The 27,448-nt window shown below is 41.4% G+C and overlaps 1 protein-coding gene across 2 annotated transcripts in view; it reads left to right on the forward strand.

Moving 5' to 3' along the window:
* ccdc135 (coiled-coil domain containing 135) overlaps positions 1–27,448 on the forward strand; it is a 102,252-nt gene that overhangs the window by 40,270 nt on the left and 34,534 nt on the right. For both annotated transcript variants that reach the window (XM_073040338.1, XM_073040339.1), the window contains 7 exons: positions 144–302; positions 5,061–5,279; positions 7,969–8,085; positions 15,286–15,358; positions 20,549–20,677; positions 21,483–21,611; positions 24,902–25,125. In XM_073040338.1, coding sequence (XP_072896439.1) covers positions 144–302; positions 5,061–5,279; positions 7,969–8,085; positions 15,286–15,358; positions 20,549–20,677; positions 21,483–21,611; positions 24,902–25,125 — 1,050 coding nt within the window. The remainder of the gene's footprint in view (positions 1–143; positions 303–5,060; positions 5,280–7,968; positions 8,086–15,285; positions 15,359–20,548; positions 20,678–21,482; positions 21,612–24,901; positions 25,126–27,448) is intronic.

Below are 27,448 nucleotides of genomic sequence, written 5' to 3' on the forward strand. Positions count from 1 at the left end.
TTGATTATGGATGTGGTGCTATGGGTCAGCAGAACCAATGTGGGGAAGAGAAATAGGGAAAATGATGACAAAAATAATAAATTCACTTTAGCAGTAAATTATGTCAACACTTTCACCTCAAAGTTGTTTACTTCTTTAAAAAGGATAAAAAGGAAGAAGTAATTCGTCCCATGAAGAAATACGCAGTGAAACCAGTCCGAGTATTACAGAGCAAATTTGAATTAAACCAGGAGGCTCGTAAACAGGCAGAGAAAATAGCAGAAGAGGAAAAGAAGCAAAGAGATTTGGAGGAAATGTCAAATGTGAGTCTTGTTACTTTTTTATGTCTCAGTTATTATTAATATGAAAATAGTTCTTCTTAAAGCCAGCTCAGACCAGCATCAGGTCTAGAAACTAAATCAGCCCCTATCACCTCAGTTGCAACCCCAAAACTGATCTCTACTCTACCAAAGTGGCACTCACCATTTTTCATATCACTGAATATTTAAATGCTTCACTCATTATGAAGAATCCACAAGGCTGAGGTCAAGTGTGATGGAATACTTGCCCAGATGAATACATCTTCGACAAACCCGTGAAGCTTGACACCATACAGGATGTATTAGCCTATTACAGATACCCCATTCACAATCATTCACTCACTCCTCTACTGACATACAGTAGCAGCAGTTTGTGCCATGTACAGCATGTACTGCAGCAGCACCCCGAGACTCTTTAGACATCACCTTCCAAACCCACAGCCTCTAACAATTAGAAGGTAAAGAGCAATAAAATCATGGGAAGACAACCAACTGGAAATTGTCTACCAAGCCACACACCATCCTGACTCGAATATTGCCATTCCACCACCTTTTCTGGGTCAAAATCCTAGAACTCTCTTTCTTGCAGTATTGGGGGTATAACTACCTCTTAAGCTGTTCAGATGAATGCTTACCACCACCTTCTCAAGGGCAACTAGATATGGGCTATCAAATTCCAGTTGCGAAGCCCATGGTATTTGAATGAATTAAAAAAAGAGGCAGAGCCACTAGGGGAAGTGCATTTGTGTACACACAGTGCACAGGGCCTTGGGTCTCATGCACATTAATGATTTACGAACATAGCAAGCTAGGCAAAGAATGGATTGCTGCCTGTGCCTTGTGTCAGTGAGGGTAAGATTCCGGATTTAAGATGGTTTTGGTGAAGCACAGTTTTGCTGATAGCCAAACTATATATTACTATTTTAATCACACTTTTTCTCAGATACGATCGATCACCGCAATCAATATCCTGCAACTTCCTTTTCGGAGTTGAGCTTTTGAACCGCCTGTATGCCCTGGCGTTTTTGTGGTGTGAACCAAAGCTGCAAGTCACTTGAGGAGAGGCATGTATGGGCTGAATCGAGGTGGTGGGTTCTGGGCCCGAGAACGGGGATTGAGCCAATGTTTGTCCTTTGCTGGAGCAGACATGGAGGCGATTCGATGTGGCTTAGCAGAGGCGAGGCAGAGTCAAGGTGGCAAGGCCTGGGAGGAAGGACAGGAGGATGACAGGGCAAAATTGCAGTCAGTGGGATGAGTTAAATTGTATCGGGGGACCAGAATCAAAGAAAGGTGAGGCATACAGGACTGAAGGTGTAATATTTGAATGTACATGGTATACTGAATTTAGGCAGATGATCTTGTAGCGCAGTTAGAGATTGGCAGGTATAATGTTGTGGGCATTGCTGAGTTGTAGCCAAAGAAGATCATAGGTGGGAGCTTAACATCCAAGGCTGCATATTGTATCAAAAGGACAGGCAGGAAGGCAGAGATTGTGGGGAGGCTCTATTAGTTAAAAAATGAAATCAAATCTTCAGAGAAAGGCAGCATAGGATTGGAAGACGTGAAATTCATGCTAAGAAATTGTAAGGGCAAAGAGACCATGATGGGAATTATATACAGGCCTTGGAACAATAGCCAGGATATGGGTTATAAATTACAACAGAAGATAGAAGATGCTTGCAAAAAGGTCAATGTTGTGATAATCATGGGGGATTTCAATATGCAGGTAGTTTGTGAAAATCGGGTTGGCACTGGACCCTAAGAGAGGAAATTTGCAGAAGTCCTACAAAATGGCTTTTTAGAGGAGCTTATGGTTGAGCTCACTAGGGAAATGGCATTTCCGGATTGGTGTTATGTGATGATCCGGATTTGATTAGGGAGCTTAAGGCAAAGGAACTCTGAGGAGACAGTGATCATAATTCGACAGAATTTGCTTTGCAGTTTGAGAAGTGAAGCTAAAGTTCAATGTAACTGTATTACAGTGAAGTAAAAGGAATTGCAGAGGTATGAGAGAGGAGCTGGCCAAAGTTGATTAGAAGGGGACACTAGCAGCAATGATGACAGTACAGCAATGGCTGGTGATTTTGGGGGAAATTCGGACGGCGCAGGAAAGATACATCGAAAAGATGAAGTATCCTAAAGGGAGGATGAGGACAAGGGAAGTCAAAGCAACATAAAAGCTAAAGCAAGGGCATATAATACATCAACAATTATTGGGAAGTTAAAGGATTGGGAAGTTTATAAAAACCAACAGAAGACAATTTAAAAAAGCCATAAAAAGGGAAAAAGTGAAACATGAAGGTAAACTAGCCAACAATATAAGAGGATACAAAATGTTTTCCCAGATATATAAATAGTAAAAGGAAGATGAGAATGGGTATTGGAAAGCTGGAAAATGACACTGGAGATGTCGTCATTGGGGACAAAGAAATAGCGGACGAACTGAATAAGTATTTTGCATCACTTCACTGTGGAAGACATCAGCAGAATGCCAGAACTGTGAGATGGTCAGGGGGCAGAAGTGAGTCTCATTGCTATTACTAAGGAGAAGGTACTTGGGAAGCTGAAGTCTAAAGGTAGAGTAGTTGCCTGGACCACATGGACTATACTCCAGGGTTCTGAATGAGGTAGTTGAAGAGATTGTGGAGGTATTAGTAATGATCTTTCAAGAATCAGATTCTGTAATGGTTTCTGAGGACTGGAAAAGTTCAAATGTCACATCACAGTTTAAGAAGGAAGGGAGGCAGAAGAAAGGAAATTATAGGCCAGTTAGCCTGACTTCAGTGTTTGGAAAGATGCTGAAGTCTATTATTAAGAATGAAGTTTCATTGTACTTGGAGGCACATGATAAAAGAGGCCAAAGTCAGTATGGTTTCCTTAAGGGGAAATCTTGCCTGACAAATCTTTTGGAATTCTTTGAGGAAATAACAAGTAGGATAGACAAAGAATCAGTGGATGTTTGTTTCGGTTTTCAGAAGGCCTTTCACAAGGTCCCGCATATGAGGCTGCTTAACAACGTAAGAGCCCATGGTATTACAAGAAAGGTGCTAGCATGGAAAAATGATCGGCTGAGTTGCAGGAAGCAAAGTGTGGGAATAAAGGGGGTCTTTTCTGGTTTGCTGCTAATGACTAGTGGTGTCCGCAGGGGTTGCTTCATTTCATGTTATATGTCAATCATTTGGATGATGGCTTTGTGGCCAAGTTTGCAGATGATACAGTAGGTGGAGGGGCAGGGTAGTATTGGGGAAGCCAGGGTGTCTGCAGAAGGACAGATGGGGGGATGGGCAAACAACTAACAGGTGGAACATAGTGTAGGGAAGTGTATGGTCGTGTACTTTGGCAGAAGGAATAAAGGTGTAGACTATTTTCTAAATAGAAAATTCAAAATTCAGAGATGCAAAAGGACTTGGGAGTCCTGCAGCAGGATTCCCTGTAGATTAACTTGCAAGTTGAGTCGGTGGTAAGGAAGGCAAATGCAATGTTAGCATTCATTTTGAGAGAACTAGAATACAAAATCAAGGATGTAATGCTGAGGCTTTATAAGGCATTGGTCTGTCCCTGCTTGGAGTATTGTGAGCAGTTTTGGGTCTCCTATTCAAGAAAAGGTGCGCTGGCATTGGAGAGGGTGCAGAGTAAGTTTACGAGAATGATTCTAGGAATGAGAGGTTAAACACATGAGGAACATTTGATGCCTCTAGGCCTGTACTCACCAGAGTTTAGAAGAATGGAGAAGAAATCTCAATAAAAGTTATGCAATATTGTAAGGTCTAGACAGAGTGGATGTGGAGAGGATGTTTCCTATAATGGCAGAGTCTAGAACCAGAAGTCGCAGCCTCAGAATTGAGTGGCATCAATTTAGAACAAAAGTAAGGAGTAATTTATTTAGTCAGAGAGCGGTGAATCTATGGAATTCATTGTCACAGGTGGCTGTGCAGGCAAGTCTCTGGGTAGATTTAAGGCGGAGGTTGATAGGTTCTTAATTAATCAGGGCAACATAGGTCAGCCGGCTGGTGGCGTAGTGGCATCAGCACTGGACTTCGGGGCGAGAGGTCCTGAGTTCAAATCTGGCTGGCTCTCTTGCATGCTCTCCATCCGTGCCTGGGTTGAGTGTCGAGCTAACAACTCGACCTCGTAAAAAAAAAAAGAGAGGGATGGGCTCCGCCAGGTTTCAGATGCCCAAGACATGCTGTACAATCGGTGCAAAAAGCTTGTCGTGAAGGCGCCCCAACGACTCCACAACAGGAGTTAAGGGTGCACACACACACACACACACACACACACACACACACACACACACACACACACACACACACACACACACACACACACACACACACACACACACACACACACACACACACACACACACACACACATCATGGGTCACAGGGAGAAGGCAGGAGAATGAAGTTGAGAGGTATAATAAATCAAATGCCATTGAATGGCAGAGCAGAGTTGATGGGCCAGATGGCATAATTCTGCTCTTATGGTCTTGTATCGCATATAAGGAATGTAAAGTTCAAAATAAACTTGTTATCAAAGTACACAAATGGCACCAAATATAACCCTGAGATTAATTTTCTTGCAGGCATACTCAATAAATCAATAATAGAATAATAACCATAACAGAATCTATGAAATACATTTAAATTTTCTTTGTTTCAAGTTTTGTAGTACTTGTGGATATTTTGCTGTTTGATATTGACCACAGTGAAGCATTTAATAAGGCAAATATGAATGATGTATCTCCTCCTCTTTTAGCTGAAGATGAAAGGTGCACGCGATAGCATATATGGTCTGCGAGTCCACTGTTGGGTTCTAGTGCTTGCAGGCAAAAGAGAAGTCCCAGAAAATTTCTTCATTGACCCTTTCTCGGGAAAAAGCTATGAAACTACTAATGAACGATTCTTGGGGGTTGAAAGCATCTGGAACCATAAGAACTACTGGGTGAATATGCAGGACTGCAAATATGGTGTCAAGGTATTCCTTTTTAGCATCTAGAATTTTTGACAGTTTGTAAATGTATTCTCAATATTGGAAGCTTAAAATCATTATCTTGGGTACTTGTCACTAACTCCATTTTGTAGTTTTGTCTTTCTCGTGACAACTTTCAGTTTGTACCAGATTATTTGTAAACTTGAGGTCATATTTAATACTCAGTGATCTTCACCTAATCCATCTGTTATTCAGACCACATATTTCCATATAGGCAACATTATTACCTAGCTCCATACCAGCTTAGCTCCTTTGCCTGTTGGGGTCTGGTGCGGAGCCCACCTTCCGGGTCTTGCTCCGGTCCGCGGACTCCGGACCTTGCAGCCAGCCCTCCAGTCACACAGAGCCATTGGATCATCTTGGCTTAGGAAGGTATACCTGTTGCCTATTAGGGGGCAGGTGTTTATAAGGGGCTTGGGGACTGAGCCTAGTTGTGGGGTCGTCCTGCTCCGAAGCCGGTTTAACCTGCTCTGTACCTGTTTCGCCTGCTCTGGATCCGGTTCTACCCTGGTTGCTGCCCTGCTCGGAATCCTGTTCTGCCCCGGGTGCCGGCCTGTTCTGTATATGCTCTACCCGGTTGGTCTTGTTCCCCTGCTTCTCTCCTGTGTGCTAGTCCCGCTGTTCTGCCTTATTCACCTTGCCCGCGCTGTCGGATGCCTTTACCAATGTACCCGGTGTATCACGGTAGTCCTGCTGCTCACCCTGGACCCAGCTTCCTTCTGATCCCTTGCCTCCGTCGGGCAGATCCGGCCGGACTGCCGCTGCCCAGCGGGGGTTCTGCTCCTTCCTACCCGTTGCCTCTGTTGGGCGGGTCCGGCCGGACTGCCACTGCCTGGTGGGGGTTCTACCCCTTCCTACCCATTGCCTCTGTCGGGGATGTCTGGCCGGACTGCTGCTGCCCAGCGGGGGTTCTGCCCCTACCTACCCGTTGCCTCCGTCAGGCAGGTCAGGCCGGACTGCCTCTGCCCGGTGGGGGTTCTGCCCTTTCCACCTAGTGCTCCCTAAGGGTTGTGCCCCGCACCTGCCCAGGCCTCGGTGTTTCCACCTGGGAGGCGGCCCTGCCCAGGATCCATGCGGTCCGCCTTGAGGATTCCTACACTTTCCTCCCCTCGTTTCCCATGGGTTGCGCCCCGCACCTGCCCAGGTGCCCGCGACTTGCCCAGGCCTCCGTGTTTTCCGCCTGGGAGGCAGCCCTGCCCAGGATCCATGTGGCCCACCATGAGGAATCCTCCTGCCCTGCCTGAACACTGGGATCCTCCTGCCTGCCACGAACACTGGGATCCTCCTGTCTGCCACGAACTCTGGGATCCTCCTGCCTGCCACGAACACTGGGATCCTCCTGCCTGCCACGAACACTGGGATCCTCCCGCCTGCCATGAACACTGGGATCCCCCTGCCTGCCACGAACACTGGGATCCCCCTGCCTGCCACGAACTCTGGCATCCCCCTGCCTGCCACGAACTCTGGGATCCCCCTGCCTGCCACGAACTCTGGCATCCCCCTGCCTGCCACGAACTCTGGCATCCCCCTGCCTGCCACGAACACTGGGATCCCCCTGCCTGCCACGAACTCTGGAATCCCCCTGCCTGCCACGAACTCTGGGATCCCCCTGCCTGCCACGAACTCTGGGATCCTCCTGCCTGCCACGAACACTGGGATCCCCCTGCCTGCCACGAACTCTGGGATCCCCCTGCCTGCCACAAACTCTGGGATCCCCCGCCTGCCACGAACTCTGGGATCCTCCTGCCTGCCACGAACTCTGGGATCCCCCTGCCTGCCACGAACTCTGGGATCCCCCTGCCTGCCACGAACTCTGGGATCCTCCCGCCTCGCCTGTCCTCCGGGATCCAGCCCCGCCTGCCTTACCCCTTGCATGCTATGGCATCCCCATCCTGTCCTACCCCTAGTACTTCAGTGTCTGCATCCTGCATTTGGGTCCAATCCTGCCCCGTTCCTGACATTGCCATTGAAACTGACATCTGTGCCTTTATTACATTTACATTTGGCTACTCCAATGACAAATACCTCACTTTACTCTTAAAACTTAAGTCTATCCAAACTGCTACCAAATTTAATCACTCCAAAATAGACCTCTTCTTCTTTACAGTTGCTGTCTCCTTTGATTCACATTGCAGTTCATTCAAATGTTTTAAAAATAATTTTAAAAGTGTTTGTAAATGAATATAATTTGGATTAACCATTGTATTCTGAATCCCAGAAAGCACTGGTAAAAAACTATATTGGAGGTTTAGACAGGGTGAAGAATTCTTCTTGATCCTACCCCAATGTACAGAACTACTCATCAACTCAACAAATGGACCATAAGACTATAAGATAGAAGAACAGAACTAGACCATTCAGCCATCAAACATGCTCTCCCATGATGTTTCTCATCTGCTCCTCTGTTACCAGTCAGTTTCTGTCTATAAGACACACAGTAACTTGGTCTTCGCCACCCTCTGTTGCAATGAATTCCACAAAGTGGAAGAAATTCCTCCTCATCCCTTTATTCTGAGGCTGTACACTCAGATCCCTTGGAGAAAAGTTGTTTCTCACAACCTTCTCCCTCAGTGTAATGTGTCACAGCAGAGTTTGAGAACTCCTTGAAGAAGTCCTCACAAGTGATTGTCCTTTATGTGAACAATAACGGATACAGTTATGCTTTGTATTTCAGGATGTAATTTTTGACCTTGCTGATCCTGTAAGATGGGAGTACATGCTGCCGTCTGAAAATCAAGAAATTGTTATGCCTAATTCATATGACTTTCTTCTAGTGGAGGCGGAAGATGATGTAAGATCTGATTATTATTTCATAATATACAACATGAGTTAATTTGATTTCACAATGTTTTAAGTCAAGAGACCAAGGACTGCCCTTTCTAATCTGAAGGTGCTGATGAAATGGGTTCATTTTGACATGATGAGAGCACACTGGTTCTCATCAGAATGGCTATTCTTTACATTTGAGTCCAGCAGTGTGTACAAGCAGATTGCTTGTCCATCAGATCCTACTATTACCAAATGTCTGCAGGCTGATTGTTTGCAAACATATAAGATTGGAAACAGTCAAAGACTGTCCTCCCCTGGAGTTACTGAGTAGAGGAAAGCCATTGGAGGAAAACAGAATGGTCAATGTGATGGTGAGTCTTCTTGACCCATTGCAATCTTTCTGGTGAAGATCCTTCCACAGCCATGTTGAAGAGGGAGTTCCAGGATCTAGACCCAAGAACAGTGGAGGAATGGTGATATATTTCCAGATCAGGATGGTTTGTAACTTGGAACAGAACCTGTAGATGATAAGTTTTCTATTCTATCATCTGTCCTTGTCCATTTTCAAAGTAAGTCTATTATCAAAGTACGTATGCCAGAATAGAGTCAGTGAAAGACCACACCCAATAGCATAGATAATCAATGTGCAAAAGACAACAAACTGTGCAAGTACACAAAGAAAGAGAAAAAAAAGAAATAATAATAATAATAACACACAATAGCATACTGTGCAGTATTAACGGCTGGGCAGTGCATTGGCTCCAAAATAGAGGCATTCATTAATAGAAACTCAAAACTAAGTAACAAAATGAGAATACTGAAATGGGCGAAGAGATTAAAAAACAAAATTGAAACCTTAAGAGTAGAAATAGCCTGCCTAATGGAGTATAAAGACAAGAAAGTTAAGACAAAAGCTAAGGAAATATGAGGTTCATACAAGATACAATCAGCCTAACAAAAGCACTGTGGAGTTTATGGATACACTAAAACAAAAGCTTGGTGCATTCAAAGCCGGGCTAAATACACACGTGCTTATAAAAGGTATTCACCCTCCCCCCCCCCCCCCCCCCCGGAAGTTTTCATGTTTTATTGTTTTACAACATTGCATCACAGTGGATTTAATTTGGCTTTTTTGACACTGATCAACAGAAAAAGACTCCTTTGTGTCAAAGTGAAAACAGATCTCTACAAAGTGATCTAAATTAATTACAAATATAAAATACAAAATAATTGATTGCTAAAGTATTCACTCCTTTCAAGAACGTATGCAGTATGTGCATCTTTGGAAGCAATTACAACCTTGAGTCTGTGTGGATAGGCCTCTATCAACTATGCACATCTGGACCCTGCAATTTTTCCCCATTCTTCTTAACAAAACTGCTCAAGCTCTATTAGGTTGCATGGGGATCATGAGGGAACAGCCCTTTTCAAGTCCAGGCACAAATTCTCAATTGGATTGAGGTCTGGACTCTGATTAGGCCACTCTAGGACATTAACTTCATTGTTTTTAAACCGTTTCTGTGTAGCTTTGGTTTTATGTTTGGGATCATTGCCTTGCTGGAAAATAACTCTTCTCCCAAGTTGCAGTTTTTTCGCAGACTGCATCAAGTTTTCCTCCAGGATTTCCCTGTGTTTTGCTGCATTCATTTTACCCTGTACCTTCACAAGCCTTCCAGGGCCTGCTGCAGTGAAGCATCCCCACAGCATGATGCAGCCATTACCATGATTCACTGTAGGGATGGTATGTTTCTGATGATATGCGAATTTTGTCTTATGCCAAACTAAGCATTTGGTCTGATGGCCAAAAAGCTCAATTCTGGTTTTATCAGACCTTCTTCCAGCTGACTTCAGAGTCTCCCACATGCTTTCTGGCAAACTCCAGCTGAGATTTCAACAGTGGCATTCTCTTTGCCAGTCTCTCATAAAACTGTGACTGGTGAAGCACCCGGGCAACAATTGTATGCACAGTCTTCTCCATCCCAACCACTGAAGCTTGAACTTCTCCAGAGTGGTCATAGGTCTCTCGGTGTCCTCCCTCACTAATCCCCTTCTTGTATGGTCGCTCAGTTTTTAAGGATGGCATGCTCTAGCTGTGCCATATTCTTTCCATTTCAGTAACGTGGAAATTTCTGGTATCCATCTCCTGACCTGTACTTTTCAATAACCTTTTCACGGAGTTGCTTGGAGTGTTCTTTTGTCTTCATGGTGTGGTTTTTGTCAGGATACTGACTCACCAGCAGTTGGAACTTCCAGATACAGGTGTATTTATACTATTATTAATTGAAACACCTTCAGTACACACGGTGATCTCCATTTAACTAATTATGTGACTTCTAAAACCAATTGGCTGCACCAGTGATGACTTGGTGTGTCATATTAAAGGGGGTCAATACTTATGCCATCAATTATTTTGTGTTTTATATTTGTAATTAATTTAGATCTTTTCGTAGAGATCTGTCTTATCTTTGACACAAAAGAGTCGTTTTTCTGTTGATCAGTGTCAAAAAGGCCAAATTAAATCCACTGTGATTCAATGTTGTAAAACAATAAAACATGAAAACTTCCAAGGAGGGCGAATACTTTCATGAAATACATCAGATGAAGAAGACAGAATTATCCATTCAGAAACAATGAAAAAGGTTTATATAGGACATTAAAACTAAATTCAGCCAACCAAAATTTCACCAACCCCAGCATAGAATTACCAACAAACACAGGGATAATGAACTTTTGATCTAATATCTGGTCAAACAGGGTGATGCACAATCAAGAAGCAAGCTGGAATAGGGAGGAAAAAGAACACGAACACACACACACACACACACACACACACACACACACACACACACACACACACACACACACACACACACACACACACACACACACACACACACACACACACACACACACACACACACACACACACACACACACACACACACACACCTGAAGTTACAATGGATATACCAAAAGAGGTTATAAAAACAATTCTCAAAACTACATAATAAAAGACCAACGTTCAAGATGATCAATGTAGAAAATGCTGGGAAAAAAACGAACAATCCAACACATTACGGGATCCTTACACAGGCCTAATCAAGTGGCAAACATCAGACATCAAAATTCTTGCTTTAAAATACAAACTCAGAAATGACATCACACCTTACTGTAAATACAAGCCTGATCCAGTTTTACAGTCAGAATATCACAAATTATATTATGACTGATCAGTTATCACATATAGGACAATCTATAATAACCATTTGGATATTAATAATACAGGATAAACAAGCAAGAACAACTTATTTGATAGATATAGCCATTCCAAACACACATAACGTACAGAAATCAAGGAATGAAAAGCACCAGAAATATGCTGAATTAAAAGAGGAAATGGAAAGACTTTGGAACTTGAACAAGCTTCACATTGTCCCAATAATATTATCTACAACTGGTGTCAATCCCAAAGGCACTACATAATAGCATTAAACAATTTGGGCTACACAGAAATATCTATCTAAATCTTCAGAAAGCCATGATAGTAGACACCATTAGAATAGTCCAAAAGTTCCTAGCAATTGACAAATGAGCATGCTTGGCTATACCTGTAACTCAGGTTTTACCAGCTTGAGCTGAGAAAGAATGTAAAATAATAATAATAATAATAATAATAAATATCAAGAACATGAGATGAAGAGTCTATGAAAGTGAGTCCATATGCTGGGGGAACAGTTCAGTGATGGAGCAAGTGAAGTTGAAAAAAGTTATCCCTTTTTGTTCAAGAGTCTGATTTCTTTTGGCTAGACGTTTAATTCTTCTTAGGTGGAGAGATGTTGCCCCACTCACCCATGCTCAATGGCTTAATGATATTATGTCCTGTTTAGACCTTGAAAAAATTCACTACTCACTTCTCAATTCGGATATAAAGTTTCATAAGATGTGGGGACCTTTTCTTGAATATTTTCATAACTCCTCTTTAGATTAAGTCTTTTTTCAGTCCCTTACTTTCAGCTTTTTTTGTCTTTCTTTGGTAGTAGGCATTATTATTTTTTGTTCTTATTTTCATTTACGGTTTTGGGGGTTTGAATGCTCCGATTAATATTTCTTACATCTTGCAGTGGTTGGTCTGGAGCTTTTTATTTCTCTGCAGGAGGAGGGAGGATACTAACTTTACATGATTTTACTTTGGGTGCTTTTTCATCATTGTTTTGAACTATATTATTGTATGTTTATCTTGCACTGTATTAATCTTTATTTTGCTGTTGGGCTTTTGTCATAGTAATTGTAGAATTGCATAAAAAATCAATTAAAAAAAAGTCTGATGGTTGAGGGGTAATAACAGATCCTGAACATGGTGGTGTGAGTCCCGAAGCTCCTGTACCTTCTTCATGATAACAGCAACAAGAAGAGAGCATGAACTAGATGGTGGTGGTCCATGATTATGGATGCTGCTTTCCTGCGACAACACTCCTTATAGATGTGCTTAATGATGGAGAGGGCTTTACCAGTGATGGGCTAAGTATATTTACTACTGTTTGTAGATTTTCTATACAAGAACATTGGTATTTCCATAGCAGGCTGTGATGTAGCTAGTCAATATCCTCTCTACCACACATCTATAAAAGTATGTCAAAATTTTAGATCTCATGCCAAATCTTCACTAAGTGCTAAGGAAGTAGAGGCACTGCTGTGCTTTCTTTGTATTTACACTTGCGTGCTGGGCCAGGACAGGTCCACTGAAATGAGAGCTCCAAATACCCCCCGATGAGAACTGGCTGATGGACCTCCAGTTTCTTCCTCCCAAAGTCAATAATCATTTCCTTGATCTTGCTGACATTGAGTAAGAGACTGTTTTGTGGCACCACTCAGATGGGAATGCTTGATTGCTGCTCCCCTTGTTTAGGGTAACTGACAGCAATTGTTACAAGTATGGGAACACGCTAAATTAATTCTCAATACTTTAACAGTATTGGAAGCAGTATGATCCAAGATGGCAGCGCGACGCAGCTTGCAGCGGCCACTCCGGAACTGATTATCTGTTATTTGTGAAGTGGGGTGCCATGCGCAATCATAATCGATTGAAAACGGATGTGGAAGCACGGAGAAACATCGGGAAATTCCAGGAAGACCTTCTTCGTTGCTGCTGTTGCTGTGAGGTCCGGGACTCTGCTGGGAAGAACAGGCCCCCAGTCCTTGGGGTCGCGTTGCTGATGACTGTTGGTGGGGCTGTCTTAATACGCTCGGCAGAGGATGGTGCTTGCAGAAGCTGTGCCGGAGGGGATGGTTGTCGGCTCGGAGTCCTTTCGACGGACTCAGGTCGCTTTCGGTGTGTGCTGGGTCTGCGAGGCTGGTTTCGATGGAGCTTCCATTGTGTGCTGTGTCTGCGAGGCTGGTTTCGATGGAGCTTCCATTGTGTGCTGCGTCTGCGAGGCTGAGTCGGGCGGTGCCTTGGAAGTCCATAGTGGGGGTACTCCCTTCTGCCACCGGCATGGGATGGCGAGTCTGTCGGGACCCTGGGGACTTGTGGAAACTGTGGTGGTTTCTTTTGAACTTACAGTCCTTTAACATCTTGGACTATTTTTACTGTGCCCATAGTCTGTTTTTTTTTTATCAATTATGCTATTGTTTGCACTGTTGTAACTATATGTTGTAATTATGTGGTTTTGTGCAGGTCTAGTAGCTTTAGTTTTTTGGTCTTGTTTTTGACTGGTGGATTTGGAGCTCCTTTCCAGGGAACATGCTAGACGGTAGCGCGATATTAATACGCAGCAGCCTCTCTGGACTTTGGATTGGGGATTGCCAAATGTTACGTGGATTTTCTGGTGTAGTCTGTTTTGTCATATGCTTTTGTGATATCATTCTAGGGGAACGTTGTCTCATTTTTTAACTGCATTGCATTTGTGGTTTCTAAATGACAATAAACTGAATCTGAATCTAAATCTGAAATAGGTCCTATAATAGGATCCTGACAGTTAAATAGAGATTAAATATATACTGGGACTTTATAACTCATTGTAAGTTTATATACAGCAAGACATTAAAGCATTCAAGTCATTATGAAGTGGCTCTAAGTAATTCACGCAGACTCTCATCGATTTTCCAAAATCTAAGGCATGCATTACAATAACTCTTTACATAGAATTAATAAATGAATCTCCAGATGTCACTGGCTAAACAAAGATTAGGGGTTAAATTTCATCTGAAGTTCTCCGAAGTATTTGTTTTTGTCAGTTTGATTGTCAAGAGAACAATGTATGGCTTTAAAAAAAAAATTAGAAAATTAGATTCATGAAAAATGATTCCCATCAAAAAGCAAACTGATGGGTTGCATTAAATTGTGTTATCATGTGTTTTTTTTACCTGCCTCTGAACCCAGTATCTTCTCTTATTACCAAATATATCTGGTGGCACATGAAGCAACTATCTCTTTCTGTCGCTCTACAGACTCCTATGCACCAGATAATTTCTATTTACAGGGAGGACATTCATCTGGCTCACAACATCCTATTACAAGAATAAACTAGATGAAGAGATTTTAGAAAAGATGAGCTTTACCTGTTACATGTACACTACATCGAAACATGCAGTGAAATGCGTCATTTACGTCAACAGCATGCACAATTTGAGAATATGTTGGGAGCAGCTGGCAAGTGCTATGTTACCAGTGCCAACATAGCATGCCTAGTTGTAGGGGTGATGGTCACAGATGTGTATTGGGCACTATCATCTTACTACATATTAACCCGGTGTTTAAAGACCTGCTAAGTTGGTCCTAATACTACCAGGGTTTCATGGATGGGGTTTGATTCTCAAAATCTTTTAATTTAGGAGCTGCAATGCTAGCACTCAGCATGTTGGATTGACAGTGTTTGCTGATTCTCCCTGCATTGACCAACCATCTCACACCAAGGCAAGAACTTCACCTGTTCAAATGCTTTTTGAGAGTCAGTACAAACTATAGAATTTGAAATAAATTTCTTGTTGTTTTCTATTAATTCATGTTCTCTTGGTCTTCAGTCTTAGGTTTTCTTGTTTTCAAAAGCCTTTTCCCTTCCTTCTACCTTTCTGAAGCAGGGATACATTGCTATATTACTGTCCATTGATATTCAAATGATATTTATTTGTGTAGAGCGTAAAACGTAGTTCACAGCTAAAGAGTGAATTTGTGCATAAGGATTAAAATCACCACAGTCTTATATCATTAAATTCTCTGTTCCAGGATGAGAAAGAAGTGGAAAAGATTTTTGAGATGCCTCCATCATGGGCTCAGCAAATTGTTATTCCTGCCAAAGGTATCTGAGTCTGCCTGAAATTCTAGGGTTTTATGCTATTTCCAAAAGTAATGATTTTTTAAAAGCAAACTCCTTCAAGTTTAATTAGTGGTTAATTTTATGACCATGATTTACTTATTTTGTTGCAATTGATCTTAAAAGGTTGGTCCACAATGTTGTGCCAACCTTTTAGCCTACTCTTAAATTAATCTTAGAGTACCGGTAGGTTAAAAGGGTTGTCAGAACACCTACGGCTTAAGGGTCTGTAATGTGCTGTTGCGTTCTGTGTTCTATATTCTGTTACTGCTCTGATCACATATGTCTTTAGCTTTCCAAGAGTAATGGTGACACCAGATGTATAGAAACAAATGTAAGAACTTGGATTCACATATCACCTATCAATACATTCCATAGTCAATAAAGTATTTCTGAAGTGTCTTGAATTCTTTGTGCTCTACAGCATTGGAAAAAGTAGCTGCTAACCTATGCACAGCAAGGCCTCTCAAATTGCAGGTAACACTGGGGCTGCTTTTTTACTTGGTGGAACTAGTTGAGAGAATCATATGAACCAATATAACAGAAGAATTGTCTGGAAAAGTAGGAAATGTAGCATCTATTCTAGGCAAGATCTAACACAGAATTACTGTATGTCAGTGGATAGTAATGTACCTAGAGACAGAGGATGTGGATTCATTTCTCCCCAAGTGGACATAAGATATTTCATGCCTAAATATGAAAATAAATATGATGTTCTTTTGATTGATGTATTGGGCAGAAAGTGCTTTGTGATGTTCCAAGAAAATGATCAACTGTTCTATAATTTATAAGTTATTAATCACTATATGTTTCTGCTACTCTATATATATATATATATATATATATATATATATATATAAAATATACACATACACGATATGATACAAGCCTTAGAAGATCTGGGCATAGATATTCTTTTTGAGCTGTTTAATGGCATATATGAGTCTGGTGTATTGCCTGACGATCTCTTGAAATCAGTATTTATAACTCTGCCAAAAATTCCTGGAACTATTGACTGCGAAAATGATAGAACAATCAGTCTTATGAGTCACATAATAAAGATTTTGCTGAGAATTGTTTTGAGTCGAATTAAAAACAAGTTAAGGCCAGAAACTTCTAAACTACAATATGGGTTTATTGAGGATAGAGGAACTAGGAACACAATTTTCATACTACGAATGCTTTCAGAAAGGGCAATTGAATATCAAAATAATGTCTTATTATGTTTTATTGATTTCACTAAAGCATTCGACAAAGTGCAACGAGAAAAATTATTTCAAATTCTTGCTAAACTAAACATTGATGGAAAGGACAAACAACTGCTTCAAAATTTATATTGGAATCAAATGGTGGCGGTAAAAATTGATGATAATATAAGCAGATAGACTAAAATTCAAAGAGGAGTTAGACAGAGATGCATTGCCTCACTGGAATTATTTAACATCTATAGTGAAATGGTTCTCAGAGAAATAGAAGACTTAGATGAGATAAAAATTGGAGATGTTAACATCAATATAAGATATGCAGATGATACCACCCTAATAGCAAGTGCTGCAGAAGACCTACAAATCCTCCTAGACAAAGTAGTACAAACAAGTGCAGATTTTGGTCTAACCATCAACTGTAAAAAAAAATGCAAATGTATAGTAATATCAGAACAGCAGGATACTCTCAACTGCTAATTGTACATCGGTAACCAAGAGATTGAACAAAAGACCAGCTTTAATTACCTTGGTAGCTTTATAACACAAGATGCTAGAAGTAAAGTAGAAATAAAAAGAATTGCCATTGCGAAAACCAACTTCCAAAAAAATGAAACCCATTTTTACCAACAGACACATTTCTATGACAACAAGGCTTAGGCTACTAAAATGTTACATCTGGTCAATCTTGCTGTATGCTTCCAAAACATCAGAACTCCAAAGAAACTTAGAAGCAACAAAAATATGGTTTCTTAGAAGAATGCTGAAAATATCATGTAGAGATAGGGTAACTAATGTGCCAGTACAAAAAGATCTTTAATGAGAACATTAAATGAGAGGAATCTTAATTTCTTGGGCCATGTGATCAGAAAGGGAGAAATAGAACGCCTTACATTACAAGGCCGTATGCCTGGGAAACGCGGAAGAGGAAGGCAAAGAAGAAAATATATGGACACTGTGAAAGAATTAACAAATCTAAATGTGTGAGATATCATTGACACTGTGAAGGATCGTTCAATATGGAGAGCCATGATCGCCTAAGCGTGTGATACACAAGGCACATGAAGAAGAAGATGTTTCTGCTGGGAAGTAGATGCTGCAGCTTTTGCTCAGTTCTGCTCGCCCCAAGCACCAGAAACCAAAGATGATATAGGATCAGAGCTCATACTCCAGCATTGATGGCTTGTACTTCAACCCTCAGTATAACCACCTTTAGTAAGATTTGTGTCAAATGGGAGTGATATAATGTAGTTAGTGCACAGAAGGAGTTCCATATGCTACAGATTACCTTCAGTTCAGCATGAATAAGAATAGCACAGATTTCAGTGCTTCATCTCAAAATGTGATGCTGCAGTAGATGCCACCCTCCTAAAGCCACTTGCAACATGGAGCTTTTGGACAGATTTGTTCCATTGATGGGTCTGTGTGTCAGACAGAGTGGTCAGCGGCACTGGGGCTCCACAGGGGACTGTCCTGTCTCCCTTTCTCTTCACCATCTACACCTCGGACTTCAACTACTGTACAGAGTCTTGCCATCTTCAGAAGTTTTCTGATGACTCTGCCATAGTTGGATGCATCAGCAAGGGAGATGAGGCAGAGTACAGGGCTATGGTAGGAAACTCTGTCACATGGTGTAAGCAGAATCATCTACAGCTTAATGTGAAAAAGACTAAGGAGCTGGTGGTGGACCTGAGGAGGGCTAAGGCACTGGTGACCCCTGTTTCCATCCAAGGGGTCAGTGTGGACATGGTGGAGGATTACAAATACCTGGGGATACAAATTGACAATAAACTGGACTGGTCAAAGAACACTGAGGCTGTCTACAAGAAGGGTCAGAGCCGTCTCTACTTCTTGAGGAGACTGAGGTCCTTTAACATTTGCCGGACAATGCTGAGGATGTTCTACGAGTCTGTGGTGGCCAGTGCTATCATGTTTGCTGTTGTGTGCTGGGGCAGCAGACTGAGGGTAGCAGACACCAACAGAATCAACAAACTCATTCGTAAGGCCAGTGATGTTGTGGGGGTGGAACTGGACTCTCTGATGGTGGTGTCTGAAAAGAGGATGCTGTCCAAGATGCACGCCATCTTGGACAATGTCTCCCATCCACTCCATAATGTACTGGTTAGGCACAGGATTACGTTCAGCCAGAGACTCATTCCACTGAGATGTAACACTGAGCATCATAGGAAGTCATTCCTGCCTGTGGCCATCAAACTTTACAACTCCTCCCTCGGAGTGTCAGACACCCTGAGCCAATAGGCTGGTCCTGGACTTATTTCCACTTGGCATAATTTACTTATTATTATTTAATTATTTATGGTTTTATATTGCTATATTTCTACACTATTCTTGGTTGGTGTGACTGTAACGAAACCCAATTTCCCTTGGGATCAATAAAGTATGTCTGTCTGTCTGTCTGTCTGCCTGTTCAAATGATCACTAGTTTACCAAGAATAGCATCTCACAATTCCACAGAGTTGAGAGCCCTGCTTACTGTGATAATATATTGAGTATATTGTGTAATGTTTCATTTCTACAAACTATGTGCCCAGCCACCAACACCCCCCATTCAGTCTTCCCCAATTAGTCAAAGGTGATTGATAGCTTTCTTAAGGCTCACTCTGTTAAAGTTGTCACCCAAATCATTGGAATGACAGTAATACACTTACTGTAAGCATCCCAGTTAAGGAAGTGAAATTCAAATCAATGCAAACACAGCAGTCCCTTTGATGGCTAAGCACTAGCAGACTAGAACCTTGAACATGGATCTGTCAAATAAATGTTGCAGATCTTTTCCAATACAACTACACTTCCCTAATGAAGCTGAGAAAACACACTGATGTTGATGTTATAATATTGCAGGAAAAGCTTATTGCTCTTAACAAGCAAGTATACTATTGTAAGATGTATGGCTCCAAACCTGCTACATACTTTAACCATGTAAAATATCACTTGGCAGTACATGTGAAAAAGAAAATCACTAATTATCCTAAACAGGAAATATAAGGGCATTAGCACAAAAATTTTGGTTCGGAATGCTGTTGTTGTTCCGTTTCAATTATTTGCATGATGTGTAGTTTTTTCTTATCTCTTGCGTAAATGAGTGTTGATCTTTCATTTTTTTTTCTTTAATTGGGTTTTTTGGGTTCCTTGCTTTGTGGCTACCTGTGAGCAAGCAAATCTCAAGGTTGTATAATTTATACATTCTATGATAAGAAATGTACTTGAACTTGAACAACAGCTATCAAAATTGTTAAGATTTTTGAAGCAGAATTTCTCCATTAAATAATCCTTGTCTGTATTTTACGATGAGCAGTGAACAGGTGAAAAGTGATCTCAAGTGGCACAGTGTGTTCAATGTTGGGCAGCACATAATTGGAAGGATATTAAGACCTTGGTGAGGGAACAGAGTAGATTCATAGAACTAGTACTAAGAATGAAAGACTGGAATGATTAAAGTTTATTCTCCTTAGAGAAGTAAATCTCTTAAGATTTATTTCTCTCTGGAGAATAAACTTAGAGAAATAAGGGAGATAGAGGTGTTCAAAGTAAAAAGAAGTTGTCATGCTGATGTGGAGAAATTTTACAGTTAGGCAGGTCAGTAAGCATAGAATACAGTATTAAGATAATTTTATGAAGGAACAACAGGCAGTTGAAGAGAGCCTTCTTTATGTTACAAACTGTTATCATCTGGAATGCACTGCCTGAAAGACTGCTGGTGCAAAATGAGCAATAATCTTCAAAATATGAATTGGATTGAGACTTAAAATTGAACACATACACAATAGTGGCAATGCAGCATTTGAGTAGCTCTTGCAAAAATCTGATTCAGGCAAGTCACCTGTTTCTGCGGTGTAAGATTCGATGGTTCCCTTTAGAGAATATTATTCTCACCTGTGAGCATAATAGTACAAAGCTGGCCTATAAATTGTAAAAAATTCTAAAAATTAATTTAATCTTTTATTTCTTGCAGATATTGAGACACGTTGTCCAAATGGTGAGAAGTTAATTCAGTATAAGAAGGTGAATTTAGAAAAGTATGCACCATACTTGAACGTGGATGGGATGGTGAAGCGTCTGATTGAATATGAGGATGATGAATGTAAGTTTTCATTGTTTTTATGTTTTTGTCTTCCTTTTTTGTTAATGCTCCTTCAGGAACATGTGAGTGACTTATCCCAGAAACCCAGTTTTACCTTGGGACTTTGAGGTAAGCGCTGTTCAGATGTTAGGGCATCACATTTGATTCAATTCAGTCCTCATCCTTTGTTCATGAGATCATGCATTGACAAGCAGGATTGTAGTGAGATGGTCAACAACAGACCAGTGCTGGAAACTGAGAACTTCCATGTCTATGTAACTCAATCCTAACAGTACCCAGTAAAAAGATATGCATTTTCCAGCAAGATAGTATTGTGGGGTTGGGAGAGAAAGGAGACCAAATGTGTTATAAGTTTAGATGCAAAATATTAGTTTTCCAATTTACATTCCACATAATAAGCCAACTGAATTACAGATGCTTCCACTGTAATTACAGCTTTACTTCACAAATGATTGGACATTGACTGATGAACCTTAAAATTATGTGGTTTGTGCTTGATTTTCCCCTGATTTGTTTCAGACACTTGGTGCATGAGGAAGTAAGTAAAACTGATCATGAGCAGATTTCCTTACTACAACTGTGTGAATTTTACAGAAAATAAATTATCTGGTGTTTGTTCTTCAAAAGGAGGTACATTTTTAAAGTGAAAAAGAGTAATATTCCATGGGAGAACAGATTTACAACCCAAACTTATGAATAAAAATTATTTAATAAAATTGTTCATTATTAACTACATCAGCAAAAGTGAATTGCACACAAGGTTGAATGAAAAGAGATCCAAAACCTTTCTCTTTATCATCCGCAGGTACTACTTTTCTGAAGGTGACAGAGTGGTATGCTAACAGAAAGGACATGCTGGAGAAAATTGAACGTAACATGAAAACTCAGACCATTACAGAGCATTTTAGAAATGGCCGACCTCTGGCACTTAAAAGTGAGGACAGCTCTTAAAGCTTAGAAAAATTAAATATGATAGATAGTAGTTTTCATGGAACAGTTAGACAATGATGAGCCCATGTGGCCCTGATATCTTCTGTTTGGTAAATAGTATTCAAGCTTTTTCCCAGTTTGTGTCTGCTTTCCACCATTGGCTATATCCTATTTAGTGCAGACTGTTTGATACTGCTGTGATGCCAGAACCATTCTCCTAGGTTGTAACATACAAGGTGGTCTCCTTCAAAATTCTCAGTATTTCAAGGGACCGAAACTGGGTGTTATGTTTGTTCTTGATAAAAGGCAAACTGTGCATGGGTTCTAATGCTAGCACATATTTATTTATAGTACATAGCTTCTAGCTCCACACAGAGTGTGTGCGATCAGGTCTCCAGCATCATTTCAGGTTCCAGGTGAACCGCCTGCATTGTCCACTGGGAACTGAAGTTCTTTATTATGTACACATAATAATATATCTTCCCCCTTTAAAAAAACACCAAAACTATGCCCTCATAAACCTGCAAGAAACAATAATGTTTTCCAACAAAGATATTTACATTAACTTCAATTGTAATGTCTCTTATTACTAACAACTCTCAATCACTCTCTGAGGTGGTTTGATGATCCTTTTTGGTCTGCTTTATGTGTTGCTATCACTTGCTGTTTCAATATTAGTGTCCATCTTAGAACTCTGAACAAGTTTATTTTTTCACATTTGCTGCCAAAATTATATGTGTTCTTGTTCTTGCTGTGTGACCATAATTTGCTCTACATGCCTCATAATGGAGCCCTGAGCTACATGTGATCAGTGAGACTTTGCAGAAGTTCCAACTGATTCTGTCTCAATTCACAGAGCTCCTTCTGTATGCTGTATATCAAAGATAGCATCTCCTCCTGTTGGTTTGTGTTGAGCTGTTGCTGTTGTTCTCACCTTTGGGTCTGTGTGGCCACTCCATCTTCCTTTTTTTTCAACTTTGGAGAGGATCATGGGGATATTTTTGATCTCCAGTCTTTAACTGGAAGTTGATGAGAGACAGATTTTAAACCAAAGCCACATGATGAGCAAGCAATATTGGCAGCTTATTCATCATGATCACTGTTTAGCACTGGCATCCTGACTTATCATGGAAGGTAGCATTCTTGTGCTTGCCTTGCATAATCTCTCTGGAGCTCTCGTGGATACTGTTATGAGTTTCTCAAGTTACATCAGGTAAGCATCTGAGCACCCCCTACCCCCAGAAAATCTGCATACTCTTCCATAAGTGAAGTGTGGTCATCTTTGGACTGTGAAGCCACTAGGAAAACTCTTTTCACCAGGTTGAGCTTTTCACATGCACTCAGACCTAATGTTGGCTGTACCCTCTTTAGCTGCTCTCCTTTAAACTTGAAAGTCACTATATAGCCCCCTTTCACAAGAAGGTTGTCCCCAGTATAGCCTGTCACTTTAAACTTCACTGGGTAAATCTTGCTCTTTACCTTCAGAGTCTTGTAGTTATCGATGGACAACAGATTCACCTGGGCTCCGATGTCAGACTTGAATGACTCATTCACAGTCCTGGAACAATGTTTTACCAGCACCAGCAATCCACAAAGAATTCCTTCATTTCCTCAGCAACTGTGTGCACTTTTCTCTTGGTAGCCCCAGTGTGGTGAACTACATATACCTGTCTGGACATGCCCCCCCTGCTGACTGCTCCTGTGGCTCCTCCCACTGACCGTGGCTCCTCCCACAGACCCCGGTATAAAGGCGATTGGGGACTCCGCCCCGGGCTCAGTCTCCAGGATGCAGTGTGGTGGTCAATTGCTGCTTGTTCTTTCTTCCAGCCAATAAAAGCCTATATCTCGCCTCACATCTCCAAGAGTTATTGATGGTGCATCACCCAGCTTTGCAGCACTTCACAAAATGATTCTTCTTCCCACGATTATTGCAGGACTTTCCGTAAGCAGAATACATCTTTAGAATGTGCTGACCTCTGCATTTGCTGTTTGAGCCTACCTCTTTGCTTTGCTGTTGCTTTGAAAAATGCCATGTCAGCATGTTTCTGCCTTGTACAACACCTTAACTTATGTTCATGTAGATTCTGCTGCCCTGCACATATCCATAGTCTTTTTAGTGTTAATTTTTTTTCACAGTGTTCTTTCTCTGAGCCCATTCTCTGAAGTACCACAAACTATTTTGTCTCCAACTAGTGAGTCTCTCAAATCTCCAAACTCACAGGACTTACTCATTGTGTGTTAGCTTTGGCCAACACCTTGTTTCTTGTCACAGGAAAATAATTTATATGTTTCAGAAATGATGTTTTGACTTGGGATAAAAGACTCCTCAAATTTTGTCACCAGAGTGTCCAAAGTAAAGGCTGTCTCATCAATTTGAAAGCTGTTAAAGATGTCCAAACCATCTTTACCATTACATGTAGCAAAATAGATACTTTCAATTTTTCCTCTGCCCCTGCCAGCTCTACCTGCTGCTAAATATATATTGAATCACAGTTTGAAGCATTTCCAGTTATCTGTTAAATTGCCAGTAAGCTGCATAGGTGCTTGAGGGCTTAGGTTATCCATTAGGTGGATTTTCAGCATCTCTCACTTTAATTTCTTGGTGAACTTCAGGAACAATTTCGTCACTACCTCCTCCCATAGATGCTGTCTGGCCTGCTGAGTTCTGCCAGCATTTTGTGTTTTTATTCAGGAACAATGTGTTGTGTTATCATGCTGGCTGCTCATCTCACTTGCTTCAAGCACAATCTCTTTCTCCCCCATCAGAACTAACACGTCTCTTTCTCAGTCACTTGAGGTATTCATTTACGCTCTGTGTTTAGTCCTCATGCCGACTTCTGACACCATGTTATGTTTTCTCTTGATAAAAGATAAACGTTGCATGGGTTTTAATGCTAGCACATATTTATTTACAGTACATAGCTTCTAGCTCTATAGTGAGCATGTGTGACCAGCTCACGGACTCAACTTCCAGTTCCAGGTGAACTGCCGCATTGCACACTGAGAATTTAAGTTCTTATGTACTCATATAATAACACACCAGGGTCTAAAGAGCCCCAAAATGATTTCAAGAGTTTCTTCTGAGCCCAAAAAATAGTGATATGTTTGGATTCACATGGAAGAAGAGATGTCTATATTCCATCTCTTTGTAAGAAGGATTTTGTGGACCATTCCATGGTTTTATTTCCTTGTTCCATCCAGTGGGCTCAGACAATATGGAGTGACAGTAAGAAGTTGCAAAGTTGCATGGCAGCATTTGTTTCTCCATGACTCCCTGATGTTCATTTCTTACAGAACATGTCTACCGATCTTCCGAGCCAGAGACCGAAAGGACAATGACATTCAATGGTAAGCTTCGTGTGGATGGGCTCATGAGCAGAGTGGAAACCCCTACTGAGCTGATAGAGCAGTTCAGCAACAGGCCAGATTTCCTCATTTACAGGAACACAATATTTGCCAGACGACAAAAGAAAGTGAAGCTCCCAGGATCTGTTCTCTCAAACTACCGGACCATTCTGGTAAGTAATCCATTTCTTCATCCTCTTTCTCTTCCTATGTTCCCCTTTTATTGCAACTCCCATGAAAATTGTCATTTTCTGTCTCTATGTCTTGATCCTTTTCCAAGTAGTAACTATTTAAGATGTACATGTGCTTAAAAAAACAGCACATTAACAAGTTACTTAAGATTCAAGGACATCATAAATGGCAGCTGAGACTGTTGTTAGGCAAAGTGTTGCCAGATAGTGGTCAGGAAAAGGGAAGTGACCTTGTGAACTGGTCCTAATGAAGGGTTTAGATCTGAAAGCTTGAGCATATAGACCTTAAGAAAGAGGATGTACTGGAGCTTTTGGAAAGCATCAAGTTAGATAAGTCACTAGAACCGGATGGGATGTACCCCAGTCTACTGTGGGAGGTGAGGGAGGAGATTGCTGAGCCTCTGGCAATGATCTTTGCATCATCAATGGGGACGGGGGAGGTTTTGGAGGATTGGACAGTTGCAGATGTTGTTCACTTATTCAAGAAAGGGAGTACAGATAGCTCAGGAAATTATAGACCAGTGAGTCTAACTTCAGTGGTTGGTGAGTTGATGGAAAAGATCCTGAGAGGCAAGATTTATGAACATTTGGAGAGGCATAATATGATTAGGAATAGTCAGCATGGTTTTGTAAAAGGCAGGTTGTGCCTAACAAGCCTGTTTGAATTTTCTGAGGATGTGACTAAACACATTGATGAAGGTAGAGCAGTGGATGTAGTATATATGGATTTCAGCAAGGTGTTTGATAAGGTACCCCATGCAAGGCTTATTGAGAAAGTAAGGAGGCATGGGATCCAAGGGTACCTTGCTTTGTGGATCCAGAACTGGCTTGCCCACAGAAGGCAAAGAGTGGTAGTAGATGGGTCATATTCTGCATGGAGGTCGGTGACCAGTGGTGTTCCTCAGGGGTCTGTTCTGGGACTCCTTCTCTTTGTGATTTTTATAAATGACCTGGATGAGGAAGTGGAGGGATGGGTTAGTAAATTTGCTGATGACACAAAAATTGGAGGTGTTGTGAATAGTATGGAGGGCTGTCAGAGGTTACAGCGGGATATCGATAGGGTGCAAAACTGGACTGAGAAGTGGTAGATGGAGTTCAACCCGGGTAAGTGTGAGGTGGTTCATTTTGGTAGGTCAAATATGATGGCAGAATATAGTATTAATGGTAAGACTCTTGACAGCGTGGAGGATCAGAGGGATCTTGGGGTCCGAGTCCATAGGACACTCAAAGCTGCTGCACAGGTTGACTCTGTGGTTAAGAAGGCATACGATGCATTGGCCTTCATCAACCGTGGGATTGAGTTTAAGAGCCGAGAGGTAACGTTGCAGCTATATGGGACCCTGGTCAGACCCTACTTGGAGTACTGTGCTCAATTCTGGTCGCCTCACTATAGGAAGGATGTGGAAACTATAGAAACGGTGCAGAGAAGATTTATAGGGATGTTATCGGGATTGGGGAGCATGCCTTATGAGAATAGGTTGAGTGATGGTGAGAGGTGAATTTTTCTCCCTTTTCTCCTTGGAGCAGTGGAGGATGAGAGGTGACCTGATAGAGGTGTAGAAGATGATGAGAGGCATTGATCATGTGGTTAGTCAGAGGTTTTTTCCCAGGGCTGAAATGGCTAGCATGAAAGGGCACAGTTTTAAGGTGCTTGGAAGTAGGTACAGAGGAGGTGTCGGGTAAGATTTTTACGCAGAGTGTGGTGAGTGTGTGGAATGGGCAGCCGGCGACAGTTGTGGAGGTGGATACAATAGTGTCTTTTAAGAGATTCCTGGATGGGTACATGGAGCTTAGAAAAATAGAGGGATATGGGTAACCCTAGGTAATTTCTGAAGTAAGTACATGTTCGGCACAGCTTTGTGGGCCAAAGGGCCTGTATTTTGCTGTAGGTTTTCTATGTTTCTATGAAACATTGACTGTCCATTTTCAGTTACTGATAATGCATGACCCACTGAGTTTCTTCAGCATCTCCTGTCTCACTAGAACTCACTCTTCACATTAACTTCTCAGGCAACCATAAGAGATGCAGCACATTCTCTTCTTGCTACTCTGACACCCAAACGTTTATTCCAGGTGAAACAATGATTTATTTGCTCATCTTTCAATTTAATTACTGCACAATATGGCCTTTTGTACTTTGAGCAAACCAAAGGCAGTTTGGGTGATTACTTTAAAAGGACACTACTGTTCAGTCTGCACAGGTGACCATGAATTCCCTGTAGCCTGATACTCAATTCACCATCCACTGACTTCCTGCACTTTTCCAACTGTGCCCACCATCAGGTCAAATAACTAAATCATGTTC

Source organism: Hemitrygon akajei, chromosome 3 (genome assembly GCF_048418815.1).
Source record: "Hemitrygon akajei chromosome 3, sHemAka1.3, whole genome shotgun sequence".
Taxonomy (NCBI): domain Eukaryota; kingdom Metazoa; phylum Chordata; class Chondrichthyes; order Myliobatiformes; family Dasyatidae; genus Hemitrygon; species Hemitrygon akajei.